The sequence below is a fragment of the Podarcis vaucheri genome, assembly GCF_965113315.1.
Source record: "Podarcis vaucheri genome assembly, chromosome: 7".
Lineage (NCBI taxonomy): Eukaryota > Metazoa > Chordata > Lepidosauria > Squamata > Lacertidae > Podarcis > Podarcis vaucheri.
This window is the reverse complement of record NC_138765.1, coordinates 41895127-41920374: the sequence shown is the minus strand read 5'-3', so window position 1 is coordinate 41920374 and position 25248 is coordinate 41895127. Positions and strand designations below refer to the sequence as shown.

General features: G+C 50.1%; 2 protein-coding genes across 2 annotated transcripts in view; one reads left to right on the top strand and one right to left on the bottom strand.

Moving 5' to 3' along the window:
• The window catches only part of ATP6V0D1 (ATPase H+ transporting V0 subunit d1), a 29131-nt gene extending 22288 nt beyond the window's left edge, over positions 1–6843 (top strand). The window contains exons 3-8 of the mRNA XM_082232265.1: positions 539–717; positions 1081–1160; positions 2588–2665; positions 3211–3387; positions 4263–4340; positions 5437–6843. Of these exons, the coding sequence (XP_082088391.1) occupies positions 539–717; positions 1081–1160; positions 2588–2665; positions 3211–3387; positions 4263–4340; positions 5437–5598 (754 nt within the window). The 3' untranslated portion in view covers positions 5599–6843. The remainder of the gene's footprint in view (positions 1–538; positions 718–1080; positions 1161–2587; positions 2666–3210; positions 3388–4262; positions 4341–5436) is intronic.
• An 897-nt stretch (positions 6844–7740) lies between these two features.
• Positions 7741–25248, bottom strand: part of HSD11B2 (hydroxysteroid 11-beta dehydrogenase 2) — a 39450-nt gene continuing 21942 nt past the window's right edge. The window contains exons 2-5 of the mRNA XM_082232264.1: positions 12929–13141; positions 12190–12375; positions 11748–11885; positions 7741–10713 (exon numbers count right to left, since the gene is read on the bottom strand). Of these exons, the coding sequence (XP_082088390.1) occupies positions 10352–10713; positions 11748–11885; positions 12190–12375; positions 12929–13141 (899 nt within the window). The 3' untranslated portion in view covers positions 7741–10351. The remainder of the gene's footprint in view (positions 10714–11747; positions 11886–12189; positions 12376–12928; positions 13142–25248) is intronic.

Genomic DNA, 25248 nt, shown 5'->3' with positions numbered 1-25248 from the left:
GCCACCTTCAAATATTTTAGAGAGATGCCATATAGATGATAGAGTAGGTTTGACGTCTGTTGCTGCAGCAGCTGGGGCCAAATGGAACAGTGGCATGAAAGAGAATTTTGGCTAAACAGCTGTTTTGGCAGTGGGGGGTGGGTGGGAGAGGCTGCCTGGGACAGAAGGGCACGGGCTCCGTTTCCTTAGAGGCTTTTTGGCAGAGCCTGGATGGCCACCAGTGAAGGGTTCTGATGAAGTAGGTGGCCTCTGAGGTTCCTTTCCAACTCTGATAATAGGATTTGCAATACCTGATTTCATTATTGGACCAATAGTGTATGTGAAATCTCTTGTAAACTGCTCTTGAATTTGCAGATGAAAAGGAATTAAACAGGTGCAGGCAGCCCCCTTTTGCAATACCCGTGTCTTCAGTCTGCTGTTTTGCCCCCCACCCCACCTCTAGCCATGAAGCCTCAGTGAAGTCTACTTCAGTGAAGGCAAAGAGTTCATATTCCCCACTTGGCTGGTCATAGCAGTTGTCTTTTTTACTTCCTTTCAGGTACAGCTACATGATTGACAACGTAATCCTCCTGATCACTGGGACACTGCATCAACGCTCCATTGCTGAGCTGGTGCCCAAATGCCACCCCCTGGGGAGTTTTGAGCAGATGGAGGCGGTGAACATTGCCCAAACCCCTGCCGAACTGTACAACGCCATTTTGGTCGACACACCTCTAGGTGAGGAAGAGATTGCAGTTTCAGGGGCTTTGCTCTTCCGCAGGGGAATGTATTTAAAGGGAGACCCAAAATTATTTGGGGTTCTTGACATGAAGGGTTCCTGTAGTGGTGTTTTAACACACAATATGAGCCATTGCCTACAGTTGGGTAACTGCAGGAAATCCTTCTGGGCTCTTTGACTGACTGACTTGAAAGCTGAATGTGAAAATCACTGACTCCTTACCTTTGAGGGCCAGTGGAAGAGGAGGAGGATCTCCTCCTGATTTGCCTTGACCACACAGAACTTGACCAGGGAGTCTGGGTGGGAGGTGGCTCTCCTTCCCTGGCCCTTCAGCTGGGCTCACCCTTCTCCCTTTCTTACAGCTGCCTTTTTCCAAGACTGCATATCTGAGCAGGACCTTGATGAAATGAACATTGAAATTATCCGGAACACACTTTATAAGGTAAGCACTCAAAGAGAGTGAAGTCAGTTGCTACTTTCCTCAAATAAGAACCTTGTAAATTGATGCTGATTGTCTGAGGCCATTAAATGCATTTTTGGAGTTTTCTTGCTTCAGATGCTTTCCATGCATGCAATTGAATATTGCTGTTTGGTTTTAATTCTATTATATCTAAGGCTATTGACAATTATATTCAGGGGATGACGACTTTGGTTTTAATTCTATGTGTTTTTGCCATGAGATTTTCAGATGAAGGGCAAACTATGAGCATGGTAATTAATAAATAAATGCCAGGCCGATTGGCTGTTGCTGCTGAGCCAAGAGCCACTTGCAGCTGCCCTTGCTGACAGAAAGGGCCATTTGTCCCGCCCAAGGCCCCTCCCTCTCAGTGCTTCCTTCTGCCTAGCAGGACTTGGTGGGGGTGGTGGGGGTCTCCAAGCCCCCCAAGTTAATGAGTCGCTGAGCTTTGGTGCATGCCAAGCTGTTTCTGAATTAGTGATTATCCTTCCTGTAGGATTTTAGTACAGCACTGTCACTGCCCTGACACAGTCACTAACACGGTTGGCTGGAGCCAGGTGGGGTGGAGGGGAATGGTTGGCACCTAACCTCAGGGCGTGTCCCTGCTGGGCTGTGAGCAGCCTGCCTGCCACAGCTCTTCCAGCTGGCACTGGCTGGTTTGAGGTGGATCAGTCTGCTCCGCAGTCAGAAGATTTGTTCTTGGTGTGTAAATGTTGCGGGGGGGGCAGTGATGCTGCTGTGGTTGCGTGACTATCGCTCCATCTCACATGCCTGGCAACAGAGGGTGCCTGGATTGCAGCTGCCCTCCTAGATCCCACTGGTCCTAACTAGCTACAGGTTGATCCATGTCTGCAGGGGGAGAGCCAAGGATTACATGAGATACCCAGAGTGTTAAAGGGCAGGTGAGGAAAAGGATGTTTGCAGAGAGCTGCTATCCAAGCAAGCAAAGGGGCTGTGTGGACTGCTGGGCTCCTGCTTGGGACCTTACAGACAGCAGAGAGTCCTGGCTGTCATGCATTGACACAAGGATGGGCAGTGAATCCCCCCAAGAGGCTGTCTGAGGTTCACACAACAACAACAAAGGTTGCAAGTAAGGGAGGCACTGGGGTAACTTAAGTTAGGCAGCAGCTGCTGAGGTTTTTCCATTTTGTCTCTGCACTGGATGAACTCTTGGGTTGGGTGGAAGATGCTCTGGATTCCTGTCCCTACAGCATTTCTTCTTCAAAAACACTGATGAAACAGCAGGGGTAGGACAGAGGCCAAGGAGCTGTCCCTCTCCTTGGTTGCACCTTCACCATTTGGTACCTCCTGTGTGCAAAGCAGCCCTTGTTCCTTCTTGTTGACGTGACTGTGTTCTTCTTGGGCTCTGACAGGCTCACTGACTCTTCTTGTGTTGCTTTGGTTCCCCCCAGGCTTACCTTGAGTCCTTCTACAAGTTCTGCAAAATCCTGGGCGGCACAACAGCTGATGCCATGTGCCCCATCTTGGAGGTAGGAGCCAGCTGGCAGCCCCCTTGCCTGGTTTTGTGTGGGGCCAGCCAGCAGAGACACTCCCGCTGCCCCTGGAGTGAGCATTGCCTGTCTCTCCTGCCTTCTGCCACAGCCCAGCCAAGAATTCCCACTTCAGTGCTTTCAAAAGGCTGTGCTGTCCCTTTTGGGAGGGGTCTGCCAAAGTTGCAACTGAAGCCTTTTCTGGAAGCTGCCAGGGCTCTTAATGTGGCCACAGCAGGGATATATTTGAGTTGAACTCTTCCTCCTCTCACCATCCCTTGCTTCTTTCCTTCAAATAAATGGCTGCCGCCCCCCTTTAGGATACATTAGAAACTTTTAAAGAAGCTGGTCAGATCACACTCTTACGTTTTCCTTGAATAGAAACTGGCCCCTTGTTTCCTGCAGACAAAACGTTGGTAGGGGGGGATGCAGCCTTGCTGGGAGTCCTGGAGGTCTTGCTGGCCGCTTTGGGGGGGGGCAGTGGTGGTGCTGGGCTCCTGCCGCCCTTTCTAACACTGCTAACCTGCCCATCTCTTTCCTTGCAGTTTGAAGCTGACCGAAGAGCCTTCATCATCACCATCAACTCCTTTGGCACAGAGCTGTCCAAGGAGGATCGCGCAAAGCTCTTCCCCCACTGTGGAAAGCTCTATCCAGAAGGCCTGGCTCAGCTGGCCAGGGCAGATGACTACGAGCAAGTCAAGGCAGTGGCTGACTACTACCCTGTAAGCTTCCTGCCTCTGAGCTGGGCCCGGGGCAGGGGAGGAGGAGGGCAATGTACAGTGTAGTATTTGGGGGTGGGCGGGCATGTTTAGTTTCTGGGGCAATCACGTGGTTGTTCAGTCCTCACCCATAGGCAAAGGGTACCTAGCTGTCAGCAGCAGGCTGTGGCTTCAGTGATCAGGCTATTAACCCAGAACGTTTCGGAGCTTTGAAAATGGGGATAAATCTCCCTCCTTGTGTCACTCTCCACATTTTTGTCACACTCCTCCTTCCTTGTATCCCATGAAAGGGTAGACCAGGGCAGCGTATAGCATGACCTTCCCAGGGGCTACTCTCTGCCAGGGGTGGGGGGGTCTGAAAAGTCCACTTTCTTTTGTCATTAGTACTGCACTTTCCTAGCTTTCAAGCTGCAGTATTGTGTCTCTGGGGAATTCGCATCCAACGGCCGCCTCCCCCCCCCCCAGCAAGCCTAGTGCTTTAACCTTCACTACTGATGGAGGAGCAACACCTCCCCCCATCAAAGCTCCAGATTTGTGTCAACTTCTAATGAACTTGACCTTCAAAACTTGCTAATTTTTCAACTGCTTTTCAGTGTGTGTTCCTCCCTCCCTCCCTCTCTATCCCTCCCCCTTTCTTTAGTTGCAGGGCTCTTCTTTCCCTTTTCCTGCAGCCGCTTCATGCATGGCGGTGTTGCTGCCTTGCTACTTCTTGTGCTTTTTAAAGTCACACACCCCACCCCAGGATCCACCTTCCCTTCAACTTTCTTCTCTCCCCAGTAGGGAGCAGTGATGGCATTCTGAGCTTGTTTCATTTCATGCTTGTCGAAAGGCTGATCCCCTTGCTTGACTCGTCTTGTAACGGCTTTTCTCCCCCACAGGAATATAAGCTGCTGTTTGAAGGAGCTGGTAGCAACCCAGGGGACAAGACTCTCGAGGACCGATTCTTTGAGCATGAGGTGAGCAGGCTTCCCTTGCTTATCAGGTGCCTTGATTGCCCTACAAGCTTGACTAGCCCCGTGAACACGGTGGGCAGGGCGTTTGGAGACTCTCTGCCCTGATGATTCACTTCCCCAGCGTGAGGCCAGCAAAGAGTCTCTCTTGAAAGCTTCCCCAACACATCCATTGTTGCATTTATTTCTGCCTTGTATGCATTTGTCCCAAGCCAGCCAGCTACTTTGCAGCTGCTAGCGCTGTCCTTGGCAGCCAAGAGGAAGCTGACAGCAGGGAGCACCTCTCCCCCCACCCCAACTGAGTCAGAGTGTGGAAGGAAACAGCCGCTACCAATACCAACCAGGGCTAGGCCACTCTGAGATTGCTGGGCCTGGTCCCTGCCTTATCTGAATGCCACAGGTCTGGTGGGTAAGGCACCGTTATGCCAAGGAGGCATTTATTCTGTCTTGACTTGCTGCGATCAGACAAGCATGAATGGCCGTGGGGCTGACAAGGAGCCCCAAGGAGCCCAGAAGCCTGAGCACTCTGTGGAGGAGCCACAGCCCTCTGGCTTTGCTGCTCACCTCCTCTGGTCCTCATCCACTGAGAGCTTTTTAGGTCAAAACCAGCCCTTGAAATTGTGCCTGGGAACCAGCATAGCTGGCAAAGATGATGCATCTCCCAGTCCCAGGATCATAATTTTGCTGCCCTACTTTCACCAACTGCAGTTTCCCAAGTGTCCTTCAAAGCAGCCCCAAGCACTGAGGGTTGTACTAACCTGGGCAAGGCATGAACCAGCATGCAGCACAGATGACAGTGGCCAAGCACTCATATGTCTAGGAGAGGCTTCTGTTAGCCCATCAGACTAAGCTGGTGTGAATGTGTCCAGGGGTGTTTTGTACTGTGTATTCTTCTCACCAGCTAATTTCCCCTTGCAGAGACACAGAGCAGGTTCCTGGGGCCAGCTTGGATCCTGTCTGTGGGCCCCTTTCTCCACACGCAAGCCAGAGGGGAGAGTGGTGTGACTTTCCTCCTAGCTGGCTGGGTGTTGCTGTGAAATGCTTGCACGGAAAGAGCGGCTGGCAGGACTGTGTTTGCTCACCTGGTATCTGCTCTCAATAGGTGAAGCTGAACAAGCTGGCTTTCCTGAACCAGTTCCACTTCGGTGTCTTCTATGCTTTTGTGAAGCTGAAGGAGCAAGAGTGCCGCAACATCGTCTGGATTGCGGAGTGCATCGCCCAGCGCCACCGGGCAAAGATAGACAATTACATCCCCATCTTCTAAGCCCTTCTCTCCTGCCCGGCCAAGTCCACAGGTTCCTCGCCTCCCTTTCCCCAAGTTCCAGACCTGGATGTAGCTTTCCGAGGGACCACCGGGAGGAGCCTTTGGGGTCTTGCTGGGCCGTGGGGGGCCCTGCCTGCTTCCTCATTAACATGTCACTGTATGTGCTTTGTGTAGATCAGACTAGATCATTCAGTATTACTAGAAGTTTACTGTCCTCCACAGGAGGGATTCTGGGTGTTTCTGAGGGTCAGCAGGAACGCTGTGCCCTCATGCAACACTTTGGTCGGCCAGCACAATGTCATGCGAGCAGTGAAGAGATGTGTTTGTGTTGTGTCGACTGTGAGCATCTGCTTGTCTTTGCGCAACTTGAGGCTTCGTTGTACTGCATCCTTCAGCCGACTCTACTCTCCTGGCTCTTCTCTCTGAAAGTCTTGGGAAGTCCAGCTCTGCAAAGGGCACAGGGTTGGGGGAGCCCTTGGAGCTCTGCCATTACAGCAGCTCTTGATAGGAAGCCACAACCACTCAGTGGGTTTAAAGCATGTTTGTGGAACTTCCGCTTCCGGGACAGTCCCCTGGATTTGGCACAGCCTCCTTCCCTGTGGTGCTGGCTTTGGAGCATCCTGCCCACTTACTAGGCAAAGCAGCGAGATCTGTGGCTGCACATGCCTCTCTGTGAGTGGCAGAGCAGTTTGCTTGGCCAGCCAGTTGCCTGGAGGTGTTTTGCAAGCAAGGCTCCTCCCCACCCGCACTTGGAAGAATGACCAGGACCCCTAAAGAGCAGCTACCATTTGGCCTCAGCTGGGAGCTCCCCTAGCCCAGGTTCTGTGGTGGGTCTTCCCCTGCCCCTCTTCAGGGTATGGGCCTTTTGCTGTGAGTTGCACTGGTCTCAGGTCTCAGCCCTTTCACTGCAGAAAAGCTGCCCTTCCTTCACCCAGCCTGCCAGCCCCCGGCCCTTCCCATGCAGCCAGCAGGCTCCAGCTTCTTTGCTTGCAAGCACTTTGGGAAGGTGTTCCTGGGCTGTGCCTCTTTTCATGGGGGGCTGTCTCTCAGTTCCTTTGTATGTGCAAAGTAAGTGGCTGCTGGGTGGGGAGGCTTTTCTCTGGCCGGTGTGGATGGAAAGAGGCTGTCTCAATTCTCCTTCCAAATGAGTCACCTTGGCTCCATGGTATATGACCCCTCAAGAGTTTCGCTTGCTGTTCATTACCTTTCTGTTAAACTGTGACAATAAATTATTTCCCCAAATGATTGCAGCGCTCCGCTGGTTTGTCTTGGCCCTCTGAGAAGCAGCCCCTTCCCGGACAGGGTCTGAGATGCTTGGCAATTTCTAGCAGGGAGATGTGGTTGTGCTCCCTGCCCCAGGACTTTTCAGATGGATCAGAAGCCTCGAAACATCCACAGAATTGCTGTGAGGAGCAGAGGTCAGACACATGGAAACATGCTGCAAAATCCCCCACAATGCTCAGGGGTTCTTTGGTGGGTCAGGGGACAGGAGAATAGAACCTCTGCCAGTGGGAAGCAAGGCAAACACTGCTTTACACCTCATGAGGGCCAGCTGACTTTACTTTCTGCCTGCCTCCCACCATACAAATGCAGAATACAAGTGATGTGTTCTGTGGTGTCTCCACATTAAAGTGAGGCTGAGGAAGCAGCAGCCCTCCAGGTCTTGGGACTGCAAGTGGCATTACCCAAGTCTTCATCACTGGCTAAGGCTGAAGGGAGTGCCAGGACATGCAGAAGGGCTGGGTGGATGCTTCCTGCTGCCCTGTGTGTGTTAAGAAGCTGCTTGTTTTGTTACATCTTTATTTATCTCTTCCTGTGCCTTCCTCGTAGGAGATCCAGACAAGTTTCATAGCATTTGTGTGAAGGATAGGCTGAGTGACTAAGGGGTAGGGAACCCCGGGGTGGTGGTGGATCTGGCTTGGCCACTTGGCTCCAGCCTGCACAAGGCCCCTACTACTCTGCAGCCCCAGGACCTATGTAAGGTTGCCAGCAGCAGGTCCCCCCTGAGCTGAGACAGGGTTTTCTGCACACTGCCTGGATGTGCACTGCCTGCCTCTGCCACCATCTGGAACGAAGCACTTTCTCTGACATGACCCGACTCACTGAGTTTCCCCCAGGACATCAAGATACACAACCAAAGTATGAAGTAACCATTTTAATTTATTTCCAAGTGACAATCGTGACCTTGTTCTTCGTGACAAGATTTGTAGGCCATCTGCCTGGGAGTCCCTGCCCTCTTCTGGAGGCAAGGAGAGGCCCCCTTTGGGGAGGCCTTTTTTGGCTCAGTTCCTGCATGGCGATGAGGCTTGGAGGACAGAAGAACAGCAGGTTTGCTGCAGCAGCAAAAAAAGAAAACACCCAGCATCCTTGAGGTCAGCCGCAGGAATGAGAGGTACTAACAAGATCCACACAAGCAGCGTTCTATAATGTGTTGCATTCATTTGCACAAATACGCAACATGTTTGTGAAATTGGGCGATTCCCCCTCTTGTCCCCAAACGTTTAAGGTTGATGTTCCAAATGAGCAGACACCAGTGACTACTGATGAATACTTGGATGCTGCTGCAAGCACTTCCAGCCACAGGCCTCTTCAGCCTTCTCACATGGCCCCCAGCTGAGCAGAGGCTCCAAGCCCCTTCAGTTGAACACATGTAGAGAAGCCCCTTTGTACATACATGCTGTTCTACATACTTTGAACCCTTACCAGGCTACAAATTACACCATTTAATCTATTATCTCAAGGGTCCAAATAAGCAGTTATTTTCATCCTTCATAGGTTTTACCTTCACCTTCGATCTGGCTATGGTGCAATTTGGCTACAGCTAATATTAGCAAAATATTTCTTTGGCTCATATACAGCTATTATTACACTGTAATATTACAACAAAAGTAAGGGCTGGCCATTATGGGATCTTGACAGAAGTAAGGTGGCAATCCTAGTCATGTCTACTCAGAAGTAAGGCCTATTGAATTCAGTGGGGCTTACTCTCAGGTAAATGGGGTTCGGCCTGAACCCTTATACAGACACAGTAAAACAGGGTTTCAAGTTGACCCAATTTTTATTTTTATGTAAGCAACATTGCTGCAGGCATGCCACCTCTTTTTTCCTCCCTGCGTTGGTGGAATGAAAGGTGTTCATCTTGCTCTAGACCAAACAACCTTGAATTATTCTCCTTAAACAAGCTGTGCTTTAATGTTGCTTATATTTGGTTCCTTTTTAGGATGGAGCAGTTAGGCATTAATTGTTCACCTTTAAGATTAGTTTTTGGTCCCAGATCCCAGAAATATAAATGGCCCAATCCATAGAGGTATTGACAAAAGTTATTGGAAATGAGAACTAGCAGCTGTTAAAATATACAAACTGTCAGCTCCTAAAATTCTTTGGTTGCAAAGGAGGTCAGCTGGTGGGCTTTCTAAGTGCCTGGAAGTTGCCCTCTGTAGAGACTTATTAGCCCTACTATTCTGTAGGGCTAAAATTCTGTAGAGTAAAATCAGACTTGGAAATCTTGGGATACAGTCGTACCTTGGTTGACAAACACCCTGCGACTTGAACGTTTTGGCTCCCAAACGCCACAAACCCAGAAGTGAATGTTCTGGTTTGTGAACGTTCTTTGGAACCTGAATGTCCAACACAGCTTCCAATTGGCTGCAGGAGCTTCCTTCAGCCAATCGGAAGCCACACCTTAGTTTTCAAACATTTTGGAATTCAAATGGACTTCTGGAATGGACTCCATTTGACTTCCGAAGTACCATTCTGTGTGTATATGTATGTGAACTGATCTGCTTTACACCTGAGACTGTGGAGCAGAATAAATGAAATCAATGAAAACTGGGGTAGGGTGGGGGTTTTTTGGATGCAGGCAATCTAAAATTACAACTCATTATTTTTTGCCCATTATATGTGGATCCAAGGGAGTAAAACCTTGTTAACATATGCTGCCTCAGTATTTGGATAAAACACAAGCTATTAATTTTGGATAAAATTAAGCTATTAATTGATAATCAGTTTTGTATTATTTACTCTGTGGCTACTGTTTCCAGAGCTGCTAAGAAACTAGGTGTGCATTTTTTTAATAGCAAAAAATAATTTATTGATTGAACTGAGTGATTCAAATAGGTACCAATTATGGCTGATATAAATTCTTAATTATAATACTTTGATTTTGATCATGATTGCTGTGGTGACTATTGTTAATGAATATTACCATGCTTGTGCTGAGGGTGGGGTGGGGGTGCTACATACAGACTGAGAAGCTGGAAAGGCCTTTGGCTATTTGCAGTGAAGAAGACACAGTACAGTGAGGAGACATGGCATTGGCTCAGCTGAAGTTTACAGAGAGGTATATCACAAAGCTGAGGTATGGTGAAGCCCTTTCACTATCAGTTAGCAGCAGCAGCAGCAGCCATCTCCTTTGGCACAAAGAGGGAGAGAAAAGCCAGCCAGGAATTGGGGGGGAGGGGTTCACTTGCCACTGGTAACTCCCCCCTTCCCCAAATGCAACAATCATTGGTCTCAGTAGGGCTTTTCCAGCACTCTGTTCATTGAAGCGAATGGGTCCCTATCCCACCATCTTCCTATAATTTTAATGCTCACTTAGGAAAAAGGCATTACTGGCTGGGTAGCAGCAATGGCCGCAGCTTGTCCTCTCCCTGCACTGACACAAATGAGCTGGTGCATTTTCAGTAGAAACACCTTAAGCAGCTACTCTGGGCCCTGAAGTCTTTCCCAGGTGCTTTCTCTGCCAAGCTGCCCTTCACTGTTTCCGGGGGCTGTTGCAAGGCTTTGGCTGGCGCCCTCTGGGCAACTTTGGGTTGATGAAGAAGGCTTTGAGGAAGAGGTTGCGGACGGTGTGGGGCAAGTAGTGGTGGATGAAGTACATGGGGCCCAGGCCTCTCCCCGGGTAGTATTTCACCAGAGGCCTGGTAGACAGGAGGCCGTCCACGATGCTCTCCACGACTGAGCTGAGGTCCTCCACAGCAAACTTCATGGAAGCAAGAAACTGCCTGTTGATGTCTTCCAGGTATTCTTCTCCATAGGCTTCCAGGAGTTCAGGGGATAGAGCTGCCAGGAGCTGAGCCTTCCTTTCTTTCCAATAAGCATGATTACAAGAACCATCTGCAAAGAATAGACAGGTTGGGAGGGGGGGGGAGTAAGAGATTTCTTAGAACCTATTTTGTAGGTGGTGAGGAGGCCATGCTGGGTGTAGCCCATGTAGCTTATACAATTCCTTCATCCTGGAGTTTGGTATCTAGTGGAAAATTTGGCCTCCCCAGAATCTCAGCTTCCACTTAAGGCATGTTTCTAGTCCTTAGGACTGAAGTGAAACTTGAAAAAATAAGGGCAGTGTTTGGAACAATTTCCAAAGCCACAGCATGAGCCAAGCAACAAGACAGCATTTCCTCATGTTTCCTTGCTCCTCCCATTTGGATCTTGTGAATGAAATGAATAATAGCAGTTAAATTGAGCCAGTTGGAGCAGTTGATGGGACACAACAAGCAGGAATCACGCATTGAGAGGAGAGAGAGAGAGTTAGCCCCAAGTGATGCCCAGGAGGGGCCTCTCCAAGTTATAGTAACAAGGCAGATGGGACATTTATTTGTTCTTTTACTTTTATTTTAGTTTGCTTATAGACTATTTACTATTATATTAAGTATCTCAAAGTGGTTGTCAGTAAGGACTTCAGAGAGAGGGGTCAAAGCCAATCCTCCAAGTGCAAATGTATCTGTAAGAGAATGAACTGGCAGCTCCTTGTGGTGTGCAAAATTCCCACTGATGGATCCTGCACTCTGGCACCAAACTCGGTACCTCTTCCACCACACTCGTGAAGGTGCCGGAGGAGCTGCCTCTCCTGGCTCTGTCTTCCTGTTTCCCTTCCCTAAAGACTCCTTTGGTTCTTTCCCTGGATTTGGTAGCTCTGGGGAAGAAGAAATCTTAGCTGGGTGTATTCTAGAAGCCTCACTGCACACATAAAGAGTAAGGGAAGCCCCACACCCAGGCTGTGCTACGCCTGGACCCCCCCCCCCAATAATTTCAGTTTCCTTGGAACCTGCGAAACAGAGCAAGTCCTCAGCAGCGGACAAGGAAAAGACACATTATCCCACCCACCCACCCACCCTGTGCACTGCCAGCGGTCCCAGTCATTCTCTTACCCGTTTTGAAATACCCTGGGAGGATGACGCTCACTTGGATCCCCCAGGGTGCAAGTTCGTACTGCAGAGTGTCCATGACCAGGCTGAGAGCAGCTTTGGATGCCCCGTAGCCAGATAAACAGGGGAACGGCATGTTACCTGCAGAAGGAGAGGAGGGAGGGGTTACTCTCTACCCCCATCTTGACTGCAGGAGGGTCAAATAGTAGGGAAGGGCTGTAGGTCACTGGTAGAGCACCTGCTTTGCACTCAGAATGTCCCAAGTTCAATCCCCAGCGGTGGAATCTGCCAGTCAGTATACAGGCAGCCCTGAGCTCAATGGACCAATGGGCCTGACTTCCTAGGGAAGGCAGCTTCCTAGGGCAGCCCAACTCCCAAAGGCACACTCCCACTCTTTCCCATTGGCGAAACCAGATCCCATGGAAGGTTTTCTCCTTCCCTTTACCTGCTGGACTGCTGATGGTGATGATCCTTCCTTGTGAGGAGCGCAGCAAAGGCAGCAGCCCCTGGGTCAGCTCCAAAGTGCCAAAGAAGTTCACCTCCATGCAGCTGCGGAAGTCGTGGAGAGGCGTCAGCTCCGCATCCGCAAGGGTGGTGTTGATGCCGGCGTTGTTCACCAGGCCCCAGAGCCCTGCATGCCAAGAAGGAAACTGGTTTGCTGATGTATGTAATGGTTTTACTTTCCATTTTTACAGTTCTCCTGCATGGTTTTATATTGTTGTAAACCACTGTGACCTATTTTTATGATACAGTGGTATATATAAAAATAAATTGGCAAATGGCTGCTTTTCCCCTGGCCGCTTGTCCTCCATGTGTGTGGACAAACAAAGACATTTTGCTGCTGCTGGATTAAGGAAAAACCCACCATCCGGCATCTTTTCTCAAAATGTTTTTGCACCTGCAAAAACATATGGGTAAATACCCTATATAACTGTACCCTAGAACTGCTGGTGTGGAGATTGTTTGTTTGATTGTTACATTTTAATATGAGACAGCCTACAAACTGAAGATTTTTTCAGAAATTCACTCAACTATCTAATCTGATTCTGAGATTTATGCTTACCACCCGCTTTCATGTTCCGGCCTTGAAACCCAGAATGTTTTGTTTCAAATCCCAAAGGTGAGACTCTGAGAATCCTACACCTGCCTTGCTTCTGTTCTGATTGCCAACACTCTCAAGTTACCTGTCCTCACTGTCTGAGCCTTGATGAACTGCAAGACTCTCTGGATGTCCTCAGCTTTTGTCAGGTCCATTTCCAGCAGGGTCAGGCGCGACGAGCAGCTCTGCCGAAGCTCCTCTGCGCCAGGACTCTTCAGATCCAGGACACTAGCATAGACGGTCAGTCCCAAGGTGTCTAAGTGATGAGCAGCCACCTTTCCAAAGCCAGTGTCACATCCTGGAAAATGACAAAAGAAAGAGTGGGCAAGGGTGGACAACGGACCACCTCCTAGCCTCAGTTCTCCAGTGGCTGCACGTAAATAATAAAGATGATCTACCTCCAAGCATTGTTATGACAAGAAGATTAAATAGGCACAATCCAGACACACTTCTGCACTGTTTTTTTACTACTACCATCAGTATTACTATTATTAATATTATTGGAGTGGTTGGCGCTGTGATCTAAACCACTGAGCCTCTTGGGCTTGCCGATCGGAAGGTCAGCAGTTCGAGTCTGCACGATGGAGTGAGCTCCTGTTGCTCTGTCCCACCTAGCAGTTCAAAAGCATACCAGTGCAAGGAGGTACCGGTGCGGCGGGAAGGTAAACAGTGTTTCTATGTGCTCTGGCTTCCGTCACGGTGTTCCATTGCACCAGAAGCATTTAGTCATGCTGGCCACATGACCCAGAAAGCTGTTTGTGGACAAACCCCAGCTCCCTTGGCCTGAAAAGCGAGATGAGCACCACAACCCCATACTTGCCTTTGACTGGACCTAACCGTCCAGAGGTCCTTTACCTTTTTACCTAATAATAATAATAATAAATTAATTGCTGCTGCTTGTTTTTATGTTGCCTTTCTGTTCCTAAGCCATAGGGTGAACAGCATGGAAAACTCACTGACATTCCAAAAAAATCACCATTCCCAAGGAAAGGTCATGCAGTGGATGGAAAACTGGAGGCAAACAAAGATTCCCAAAATTAGCACTGCGGTTCATACTGGGTCAAGTTCTGCTGAACTATCAGGGAAGAATAAACTGAGTGACGCTAAAAGACATGAAATGGACTCGTCTCCTGTCAATGAATAATGAAATGTGCAAACACAGAAAGTGCTTACAGTAGACTGGCAGCCACTTTGTAGCCCCTGGAAGATCAGATCAGAGCTGCTTTATGCCAATTAGCAGATATTGCCAAGATGGCTAATGTTGCCATGAACTAAGTGTTTAAATGTGGTGGTGAGGGATGCTGGGCTCTGATTGGCGGAGCAGGAAAACTCGTTATCAAAGTAAAATGCCTCCCGAGACAGATTCCAGGGAAAGAGGGAGGGACAAATCTGCCCTTGTTACTGACAGGCTGGATTAATGGGTGTACCTGAGTCACAGCCCCACTCAGCAGAGCTTTCACAGCACATCGGTGCATACTTTGAGGGCTTTTGCACTAAAGGGAAGACCTCCAAGGCTCTTTGTAATTTGAGAGAGTTCAAATGTAAAGATGATGGAGGTGCATCAGGATCTTTGCCCTGAGATGCTTGGAAAGGCACAACTAAATTTTTATATATATATATATATATATATATATATATATATATATATATATATATATGCAGGTTTTGGTATCTTCGGGTGTCTTCCCGTGTAAGAGTAGGGGTGTCTGGGCGACGTTTCGACGAGGTCTCACTCGTCATCTTCAGGCTGGTGCTTTCGGCTTCTTGTTACTGGAACAGAGCAGAATCTGGTGTTTGAGTTCCTATAAATACTGTGGAGGGGTGTGGTGTATAGCCTCCAACGTTCTGGGCAGAGAGGAAGTTCCTAGATTAGTGTGCCTTTTCTTCTTTTGTTCCTTAATTACTTGAGGGATATCTTGAGTGATTTCATGAGTGATATTCTGAATACCCCTGGGTGGGTCATTAAGTGTAGATTAGTTGCTAAAGCTTTCGTGTCTTGACCTCTTGAGCTTGTGAAGAGTTTTTCTGAGAAGATGGCTGTGCTGCATTTAGTTGTGCTCTGGCTTGGCTTCGTGTATAGGGGCGAGCTGTGATTTTGTGCCTTGTGCCCGCCAGATCTGTGTAGGGATTGCAGGGGGGTGCAGCATCCGGAGGTGCCACTATAGTTTGGCTACTGGATGGAGTCTGTAATATGTCTGTGGAGAGGGTCTGGGTTTGGGTCTGGTGTGGTTGATTGGTGACGGCGTTCTGTGTGCCTCTGGTTCTGGTGTCGGTTTTTGTGGGGAGGGCTAATTTCCAGATGTCTGGCAGGCGGGACGTGTCGTCACGCTTGTTCATGTTGTGAGGGTGTTTCTCTATCTCGATGGCTTCCATGATTATTCTCTTGTGGTGATGTTCCATGTTAAAGAGCAATTTGGAATCTGCAAAATTAATTTCGTGTCCTGTTTCTTTCATGTGTTGGAAAAGAGAGGAAGTTTTTTCTTCTTTTTTGACGGCATTCTTGTGTTCTGCGATACGTGCATTTATTCGTCTGTTTGTTTGTCCAATGTACGTGGCTGGGCAAGACACAGAAGAAAACAATGGCATGGCCCTCCTTCCTTATATCAAGGGCACTACAGACAAAATTAGCAAAATCCTCCATAAACACAATATCAAAACAGCCTTCTGCACCAACCAAAAAATAGCCAATATCCTCAGAAACCCAAAAGACAAAATCCAGCTGGAAAACCAAGGGGTCTATGAAATACCCTGCAAAGTCTGCCCAGCCACGTACATTGGACAAACAAACAGACGAATAAATGCACGTATCGCAGAACACAAGTGTCAGGGTTACTTCCAGATCCTAGCTCACAGAGGATCACGCTAGCCAGCGGTCGTTAAATAAAAGTCTTTATTGAGTTACAGTCTCCATTCTTGAGCTGCTGCGTGCAACCCTACGCCTTATGCTTAGGTCGGCGAAGCTCCTTCTGAGTCTCCGCCCCTTGCGCACCAACTTAATATCCTGGCCCTGCTCCACCTTTTCCGCCTGACAGTTCTCCTCTGGATCCCTCTGCCCCCCTGGGTCTCTTCCTTCCGGGATTCTTCTGACGCTGACCCCCCTGACTCCCCTGTCTCCTTGCGCCGGGCTTTAGGACCTGGCTCCCTTTCCGGGCTGCCTACTGCGCCACCTTCCTGTGCATTTGAACTTGGCGCGCGCGCCCAACCTTCCACTTTCCGTCTAACCGTCACTTCGCTCCCCGATGAAGGTGTGGCCACTCCTAACTCGTGCCCTCCCTCCTGTTGCGAGCTGCCAGCGCTAGCTCCCTGGCGCTCTTCCTCTTCCCTACTCTCTGGCGGTGACGTGGGTCCCGATCTCCAACTGCTCCCCTCTGAGTCCCTTCTGGCTCTTTCTTCCTGGGGTGTCCCCATAGTCTCCCCCCTTGCCCTGGCCACTGGTGCTCCTCTTTGTGAATCTTCTGATTCACTGAAAAGACTCGGAGATCTCGGGTCGTCGTCATCACTCATCCTTTCTTCTGCCTCCTCCCCCTCGCTCTCTGTTTCCTCCCTTGCCCTCGCCTCTGCTCCTGAACCCCTGACATCCATCCCCCCCTCGAAGCCCCCCCTTCCCCCCTCCCCTCCTTCCGGTGCGGGAACTGGGTGCTGCAGTGTCAAAGGGACGAATGTCGGGTACAGTTCGCTTCCCGTGGCAGGCCTCCATCCGAAGACTTCCGGTTCTTCCTCCCTGCTCTCGTCAACGACGGTCACCTCTGCTTCCATCTCTGTGCCGCCGTGCTCGAGACCCTGGTTGTCCCCGAAAACGTCCATGTCGGTCTCTCCCTCGCTTCCTTCTGTAGGCGTTGCTCGTCCTGGACCCTCCATCCACTTCCTGCGCCACTGCTCCTCTGGTCGATCATCCCACCAATACGAGGGTTCTGAAGCAGATCCCGAGGGTGACCCCTCCGGGGAACGGGCGTCTCGTGTCGGTTCCTCATCCGAGTCGAACCCCCGGAACGTGCTGGCTGAAAGCGTGGGCGTGAAAAGCCAGTCGTCGAAAAAGTCCGCTGGCATTGGCCTATGGGGGAAAAGGGCATGAAACTCTTCCTTGAGCAGAGGTTCATCTAGAGCGTAGCCTGGCACCCAGCTGTTGGCACTGGCCGGGGTGCCCTCCTTAGCGAGAAGGTATTCTACCCCCTCTTCCCCCCATCTGGAGTCCAAAATCTCCGTGACTTCGTTGAGGCGCACCTCCTGTGCCACTCCCCGTTGCCTGGTTCCCTCTCGGAGCGGACTCGGCGCCGTGCCGGGTTCCTGAAACCTGTGCGGTGCCTTGTAGGGAGTGAGCACCGATCTGTGGAACACCGGATGCATTCTGGAACCCTCCGGAAGCGCCAGCCTGAAAGCCACCGGGTTGACCTGCTCTTCGACTTGGTAGGGCCCCAGTTGTTTATGCCCTAGTTTCTTCTTGGCCAACGACCTGGCCGGCACTGCGTGGGCTGCTAACCAGACCCAGTCTCCCACACGGATCTCTTCGCCAACCCTTCTGTGTTTGTCTGCCTGCACCTTGTATGCGTGTTTGGCCAGCTCCAGGTGCCGCCGCAGCTGATCGTGGACCTCCTGCAACTCCGACGCGAACGCATCTGCTGTCTGCGGCTCCCCCTCCACCAATCTTTCCAGTCCCGGGAAGGTTCTGGGGTGCCTCCCGTTGTTGGCGAAGAACGGCGTGACCCCCGTGGACACGTGCTTCGTGTTGTTGTAGGCGAACTCGGCGAGCGGCAGGTAATCCACCCACGTCGCAGGCTGTTGATTCGCATAGCATCTCAGGTACTGCTGCATGATGGCATTGACCCGCTCCGCTTGCCCGTTGGTCTGCGGGTGTCTCGCCGATGCCAGGTTGATCTTGACGTTTAGGAAGCCCATCAGCTTCTGCCAGAAATTCGAGATGAACTGCCGCCCGCGGTCGGACAGAATAGACCGTGGCAGACCGTGAACCTTGAACACGTGGTCTATGAACAGTTTGGCGGTTTGTTCCGCCGTGGCCACCTTCGCACACGGGATGAAATGTGCCATCTTGGAGAACAAGTCCACCACCACCAGCACGGCCGTCTTGCCCCTCGAGCTGGGCAGATCCGTGACGAAGTCCAGGGCGACTCTCTCCCATGGTTCGACCGGAGTTTGCAGCGGTTCCAACAGTCCGGCCGGCGGTCTGTGCACTGGTTTGGCCCTCTGGCAGGTGTCGCACCTCGCCACGTAGTCCGCGACCTCCCCTCTCATTCCGGGCCACCAGAAATCCCTGGCGACTAATTCCACCGTCTTCTCTTTGCCAAAGTGCCCGGCAGTGGGCGCGTCGTGCAGCTGATGCAGTACCTTGGCGCGAAGTTCGTCTCCCGGCACGTAGATGGCCCCTTTGCGGATGAGCAATCCATCTCTCAGCTGGAACCCGTCGGTCGCTGCCGTGCCCCTTTGGATCTCAGCCATCTTTGCTTGCGCGAAAGAGTCATCCCGCAACGCTTGTCGCACCGCCTCCAGGTCCACTGTCGCCGCAGCGCACGCCCACACTGTTGGCGCGAAGATGTGCATGGCGGCCGCTGGCGTGGCGTCCTCCAGATACTGTGGCTTACGGGAGAGCGCGTCCGCCATGATGTTGGTGTCCCCCGGGACATACTCTATTCGGAAGTCGAAATTCGCAAAGAACTCAGCCCAACGTATCTGCCTCTGGTTCAGGAACTGTGCCGTGCGCCAGTGCTCCAGATTCTTGTGGTCCGTGCAGACCTGCACCGTGTGCTTGGCTCCAATCAGGAAGTGCCTCCATGCTTTGAACGCTGCATGAATAGCCAGCAACTCCCTGTCCCAGATGGTGTAGTTCTGTTCGGACTTGCTGAGCTTCCTGGAGTAAAACGCTCCGGGCCTCCAAACCCCCTGCGGGTCCTTCTGCAGCAGGACTGCTCCGACGGCCCTGTCCGAGGCGTCTGTTTCAACTCTCATCGGCCTGCTGGGGTCGACATGAAGCAGCTGTTCCTCCGAGGCGAAAAGACGCTTGAGTGCCTGAAAGGACTGCTCCGCCTGCGCTGTCCAGATGAACTTCTTTTCTTGGAACTGAGCGTGTCTGTAACGGCCGCTGTCTGCATAGCGAAGCCTTTGATGAACTTGCGATAGAAGTTCGCGAAGCCGACAAATCGTTGGACCTCCTTCCGGTTGCGTGGGCTTTTCCAATCCAACACCGCTCGAACCTTGGCGCTGTCCATGGCGAGCCCCTTGTCAGACAACTTGTAGCCCAGGAAATCCACCTCCGTCACGTCGAATTGGCACTTCTCCAGCTTGGCGTAAAGCCTATGTTACTGGAGCCTGCTCAGCACTTCCCTGACGTGTCTGTCATGCTCCTGCTGCGATTCCGAAAAGATCAGGATGTCATCCAAGAAACAGACGCACGTCTTGTAGAGGAGCCCCGCCAACACGTGATGCATGAAAGCTTGAAAAACGTGGGAGCCATTTTGCAATCCAAAAGGCATAACTCTATATTCGTAGGTGCCCAGGGGCGTGAACATGGCTGTCTTCCACTCATCTCCTTCCCGCATGCGAATCAGGTTGTACGCCCCTCGCAGGTCCAACTTGGTGAACACGCTGCCCTTGCGTACTTTTGCGAGGAGGTCGTCGATTCGGGGCATGGGGAAGTCCGATGGCTTGGTGACACTGTTCAAAATGCGGTAGTCCACTACGAGCCTCTTTTGGGGCGTGTCTCGCTTCTTCACAAAGAATACAGGACTGCCCCCCGCTGCCCTGGACTCTCGGATGAAACCGCGCTTCAAATTATGATCAATGAACTCCTTGAGTTCCTGCAGTTCGTCTTCAGACATGGAATACAGCTTCCCTTTGGGCAGCGCCGCCCCCGGCAGCAGGTCAATTTTGCAGTCATATGGTCTGTGGGGGGGTAGCTTGTCTGCCTCCTTCTCGCAGAAAACCTCCAAAAATTCTGCGTACTTGTGGGGAATCGCTTGCAGCGTGCCTAGCAGCATCTGTGACTCCTCTTGCTCCCCTTCCTGCTGGGGCATGATGCAGTGTTCAGCACAAAAGGAAGAGCCGAAGGTCAGCTGCCTCTGGTACCAAGCCAGCGTCGGGCTGTGCTTGTCCAGCCAACTCATGCCCAATACAATAGGCGTGTCCGAGAGTTGAGTGACGTTGAAGCTGATGATTTCCTTGTGATTTCCAAGCCGCAGCACCATAGGTGGCGTCTGCTTCACCACTTGCCCCCCTAACAGCTCCCTGCCATCCACCGTGACAACCTGCAGTGGCAGCGCGGCAGGCAGCAACTGTATAGCGTGCCGGTCGACAAAGTCCTGCCCTATGAAGTCTGCATTGCTTCCCGAGTCGACGGTGATTGGCACGTCCATGGTGATTCCATTGGGTAGCTGGAGCGATGCGGTGAGCCTCACTACTGGCTTGGGCGGGAGGGGGTCCATGGGTGGTAAAATCTCTGGGGACTGCTTCACTGACACGTCTGGCTGGGCCCCAGTGCCTCCTCTTCCAGCCAGACATCGTCGTTTCCCTGCTGTGGTTCTCCTTGCTGCGTTGCTGCAGTCACCATTGCTGAGGCTGCAGTGTGCTTGTGGAGCCTCCGGGGACACTCTTTCGCCATATGCCCTGGATCCTCGCAGATGTAACACTTCCTGTTCCCTCTAGGAGGCTTCGCTTTCACTGCTGCCGGTGCTAGGGCTCTGGCTGCTGACTGAGCCCTTGCACTCCCAACCTCCATCGGTTCCACCCCTCCCCCTGTTGGAGGCGTGGATTGCGCACGCGCTGCTTCTCTGGGAAAGAAGGAGGAGCCCCTGGCTGGTTCGCGCCCGCTGCGCCCTTCGTCCCTGCTCCACGGACGTTCTTCCAGCCGCACTCCCACCGCCAGCGCCCTCTGAACGATCTCCTGCGTGGTCCGGGGTCTCTCCCCCCTCGCAATCTCATCTTTCACCGAGCTGTTCAAGCCCTCCCAAAAAAGGTCTCTGACGGGAGCCGAATCTCTGTCCCATTCCAGTGCACTGACCAAAGCGAAAAAGCGGGCATGATATTGCCGTAAGCTGGCCCTCCCTTGCCTTAGTCCATGCACCTCCCTTCGGGCAAGATCCACGTCAATGCTTGATAAAAAACAGCCATCCATCGCTTTAATAAAGGCGTCCGCATTTTGGAGCGCGGGATCCTTATCCCTCCACAAATTGCGCAGCCATGCTTTAGCGTCTCCATGCAAATGGGACATGATGAACCCCACTTTCTCTTGTTCATCTCTAAAGTCTTTGTGCAGTAGTTGCAGTGCACACATTACGTCTGCTCTAAAATTGGGGTACTGTTGCAAATTCCCATCGAAGTGCGAGACCAGACCGCCTGTGCGTCTCCCCAACCCAATCCCCTCTGATTTGGGTGTCTGTTGCCCCTGCTTCGTAAGCACGTCCAACCTGACCTGGAGATCCCTGTAGGCGGCAGCTGCGTCCTCCTCTCTTTTCCTGGACGCCACCGCCTCGGCAGTCAGTCGTGAAACCGCGTCTCTGAGTTCCGTTATTTGCTGTTCAGCCGTCATCTTGTCTACCGTTCGTGAGCTCTCTTGTAGGCACCCGCTTTCCCTCCTCTCCGCGAGGTCGTGGATGTCCACAATTTGAAGAGAAGGAGCTTACTGTCAGGGTTACTTCCAGATCCTAGCTCACAGAGGATCACGCTAGCCAGCGGTCGTTAAATAAAAGTCTTTATTGAGTTACAGTCTCCATTCTTGAGCTGCTGCGTGCAACCCTACGCCTTATGCTTAGGTCGGCGAAGCTCCTTCTGAGTCTCCGCCCCTTGCGCACCAACTTAATATCCTGGCCCTGCTCCACCTTTTCCGCCTGACAGTTCTCCTCTGGATCCCTCTGCCCCCCTGGGTCTCTTCCTTCCGGGATTCTTCTGACGCTGACCCCCCTGACTCCCCTGTCTCCTTGCGCCGGGCTTTAGGACCTGGCTCCCTTTCCGGGCTGCCTACTGCGCCACCTTCCTGTGCATTTGAACTTGGCGCGCGCGCCCAACCTTCCACTTTCCGTCTAACCGTCACTTCGCTCCCCGATGAAGGTGTGGCCACTCCTAACTCGTGCCCTCCCTCCTGTTGCGAGCTGCCAGCGCTAGCTCCCTGGCGCTCTTCCTCTTCCCTACTCTCTGGCGGTGACGTGGGTCCCGATCTCCAACTGCTCCCCTCTGAGTCCCTTCTGGCTCTTTCTTCCTGGGGTGTCCCCATAGTCTCCCCCCTTGCCCTGGCCACTGGTGCTCCTCTTTGTGAATCTTCTGATTCACTGGAAAGACTCGGAGATCTCGGGTCGTCGTCATCACTCATCCTTTCTTCTGCCTCCTCCCCCTCGCTCTCTGTTTCCTCCCTTGCCCTCGCCTCTGCTCCTGAACCCCTGACAACAAGAATGCCGTCAAAAAAGAAGAAAAAACTTCCTCTCTTTTCCAACACAGGAAAGAAACAGGACACGAAATTAATTTTGCAGATTCCAAATTGCTCTTTAACATGGAACATCACCACAAGAGAATAATCATGGAAGCCATCGAGATAGAGAAACACCCTCACAACATGAACAAGCGTGACGACACGTCCCGCCTGCCAGACATCTGGAAATTAGCCCTCCCCACAAAAACCGACACCAGAACCAGAGGCACACAGAACGCCGTCACCAATCAACCACACCAGACCCAAACCCAGACCCTCTCCACAGACATATTACAGACTCCATCCAGTAGCCAAACTATAGTGGCACCTCCGGATGCTGCACCCCCCTGCAATCCCTACACAGATCTGGCGGGCACAAGGCACAAAATCACAGCTCGCCCCTATACACGAAGCCAAGCCAGAGCACAACTAAATGCAGCACAGCCATCTTCTCAGAAAAACTCTTCACAAGCTCAAGAGGTCAAGACACGAAAGCTTTAGCAACTAATCTACACTTAATGACCCACCCAGGAGTATTCAGAATATCACTCATGAAATCACTCAAGATATCCCTCAAGTAATTAAGGAACAAAAGAAGAAAAGGCACACTAATCTAGGAACTTCCTCTCTGCCCAGAACGTTGGAGGCTATACACCACACCCCTCAACAGTATTTATAGGAACTCAAACACCAGATTCTGCTCTGTTCCAGTAACAAGAAGCCGAAAGCACCAGCCTGAAGATGACGAGTGAGACCTCGTCGAAATGTCGCCCAGACACCCCTACTCTTACACGGGAAGACACCCGAAGACACCAAAACCTGCATTCCTGTACCCGTGAAAATCTACGAAAGCAAATATATATATATATATATATATATATATATATATATATATATATATATATAATATAATATAATATACATATATAATATTTATTACTTTTCCAACAATTTAAACACACAAAAAAGACAATACAATACAAAGACACTACATAACACTAACACATTAAACTAACAAAACAAAACAAAAACCATTTAAAACACATCAAACAATTTCAATATCTTATCTTTCATTCACTTATTTCAACGACCTCCTCACACCTCCCTTTTTGTATTCCACTTCTGTTAATTGTTTCAGCAATTCCTTTCCATCTTCCTCTGTTTTCTATCCTATAATTATCTTGACACATTCTAACCTTATTTTTTCCTTTAATACTCTATTAATCTATTTATACTTAGTTCCTTATAACATTTCTACTAAAGCTATATAACTTCATTCCAACATTTTTCTAACATTCATTAATTTTACAGTATTTCTGTAAATAGTCTTTAAACTTTTTCCAGTCTTCTTCCACTGACTCTTCTCCCTGGTCTCGGATTCTGCCAGTCATTTCCGCCAGTTCCATATAGTCCATCAACTTCATCTGCCATTCTTCCCGGGTGGGTAAATCTTGTGTCTTCCAATACTTCGCAATAAGTATTCTTGCTGCTGTTGTTGCATACATTAAAAAAGTTCTATCCTTCTTTGGCACCATTTGGCCGACAATGCCCAGGAGAAAGGCCTCTGGTTTCTTCAGGAAGGTATATTTAAATATCTTTTTCATTTCGTTATAAATCATCTCCCAGAATGTCTTAATCCTTGGGCATGTCCACCAAAGGTGAAAGAATGTACCCTCAGTCTCATTACATTTCTAACATTTATTGTCGGGCAAATGGTAAATTTTTGCAAGCTTGACTGGTGTCATGTACCACCTATAAATCATTTTCATTAAATTTTCTCTTAAGGCATTACATGCCGTGAATTTCATACCTGTGGTCCATAACTTTTCCCAGTCAGCCATCATTATGTTATGTCCAACATCTTGTGCCCATTTAATCATAGCTGATTTCACCATTTCATCCTGAGTGTTCCATTTCAACAGCAAGTTATACATTCTTGACAAATTCTTGATTTTTGGATCTAGCAATTCTGTTTCCAATTTTGATTTTTCCACCTGGAAACCAACTTTTTTGTCCAAATTGTATGCCTTCATTATTTGGTAATAATGGAGCCAATCTCGCACTTTGTTTTTCAATTTTTCAAAGCTCTGCAATTTTATTCTGTCTCCAACTTGTTCCAGAATTTCCCAATATTTCGGCCATTTGGCCTCCATATTGAGTTTTTTCTGTGCCTTCGCTTCCATTGGTGACAACCATCTCGGGGTTTTCTTTTCTAACAAATCCTTATATCTTATCCAAACATTAAACAATGCTTTTCTAACAATATGATTTTTAAACGCTTTATGTGCTTTTACCTTATCGTACCACAAATATGCATGCCAGCCAAATGCATTGTTGAAACCTTCTAAATCCAACACGTCAGTGTTTTCAAGAAGCAGCCATTCTCTCAGCCAGCAAAAAGCAGCTGATTCATAATAAAGTTTCAGGTCTGGCAGGGCAAATCCACCTCTTTCTTTGGCATCAGTTAATATCTTAAATTTTATTCGAGGGTTCTTGCCCTGCCAAACAAATCTGGAAATATCTTTCTGCCACTTCTTGAAAAATCCATCTTATCCAAAATTTGCAATGTTTGAAACAAAAACAACATCCTTGGCAACACATTCATCTTTATTACAGGGCACAACTAAATTCTATAAATCTGCAGTGAGGGAGGCAGGAATTTGCGACTGAAAGGTTGTGTCAGCAAGCCATGAAGATGCTGCCTGAAAACTCAAAATGCTGCAACCGCACCATATGTTTAAAGCACCTGGTTTCCCAAAAGAGTCCTGGGAACTGTAGTTCACCCTTCACAGAGCTACAATTCCCAGCACCCTTAAACTACAGTTCCCAGTATTCTATGAGGGAAACCATGTGCTTTTAAATGCATAGGGTAGATGTGACCTCTGCTACAGGAGAGGCGGCAGTGGGGACAGAGCAACCATAGGATCAGAAAAAAGGCGGGGGAGGAGGAAGGTAGCTGGGAGATGCTAGAACAAGCACAGAGACACAAAACACTGCCA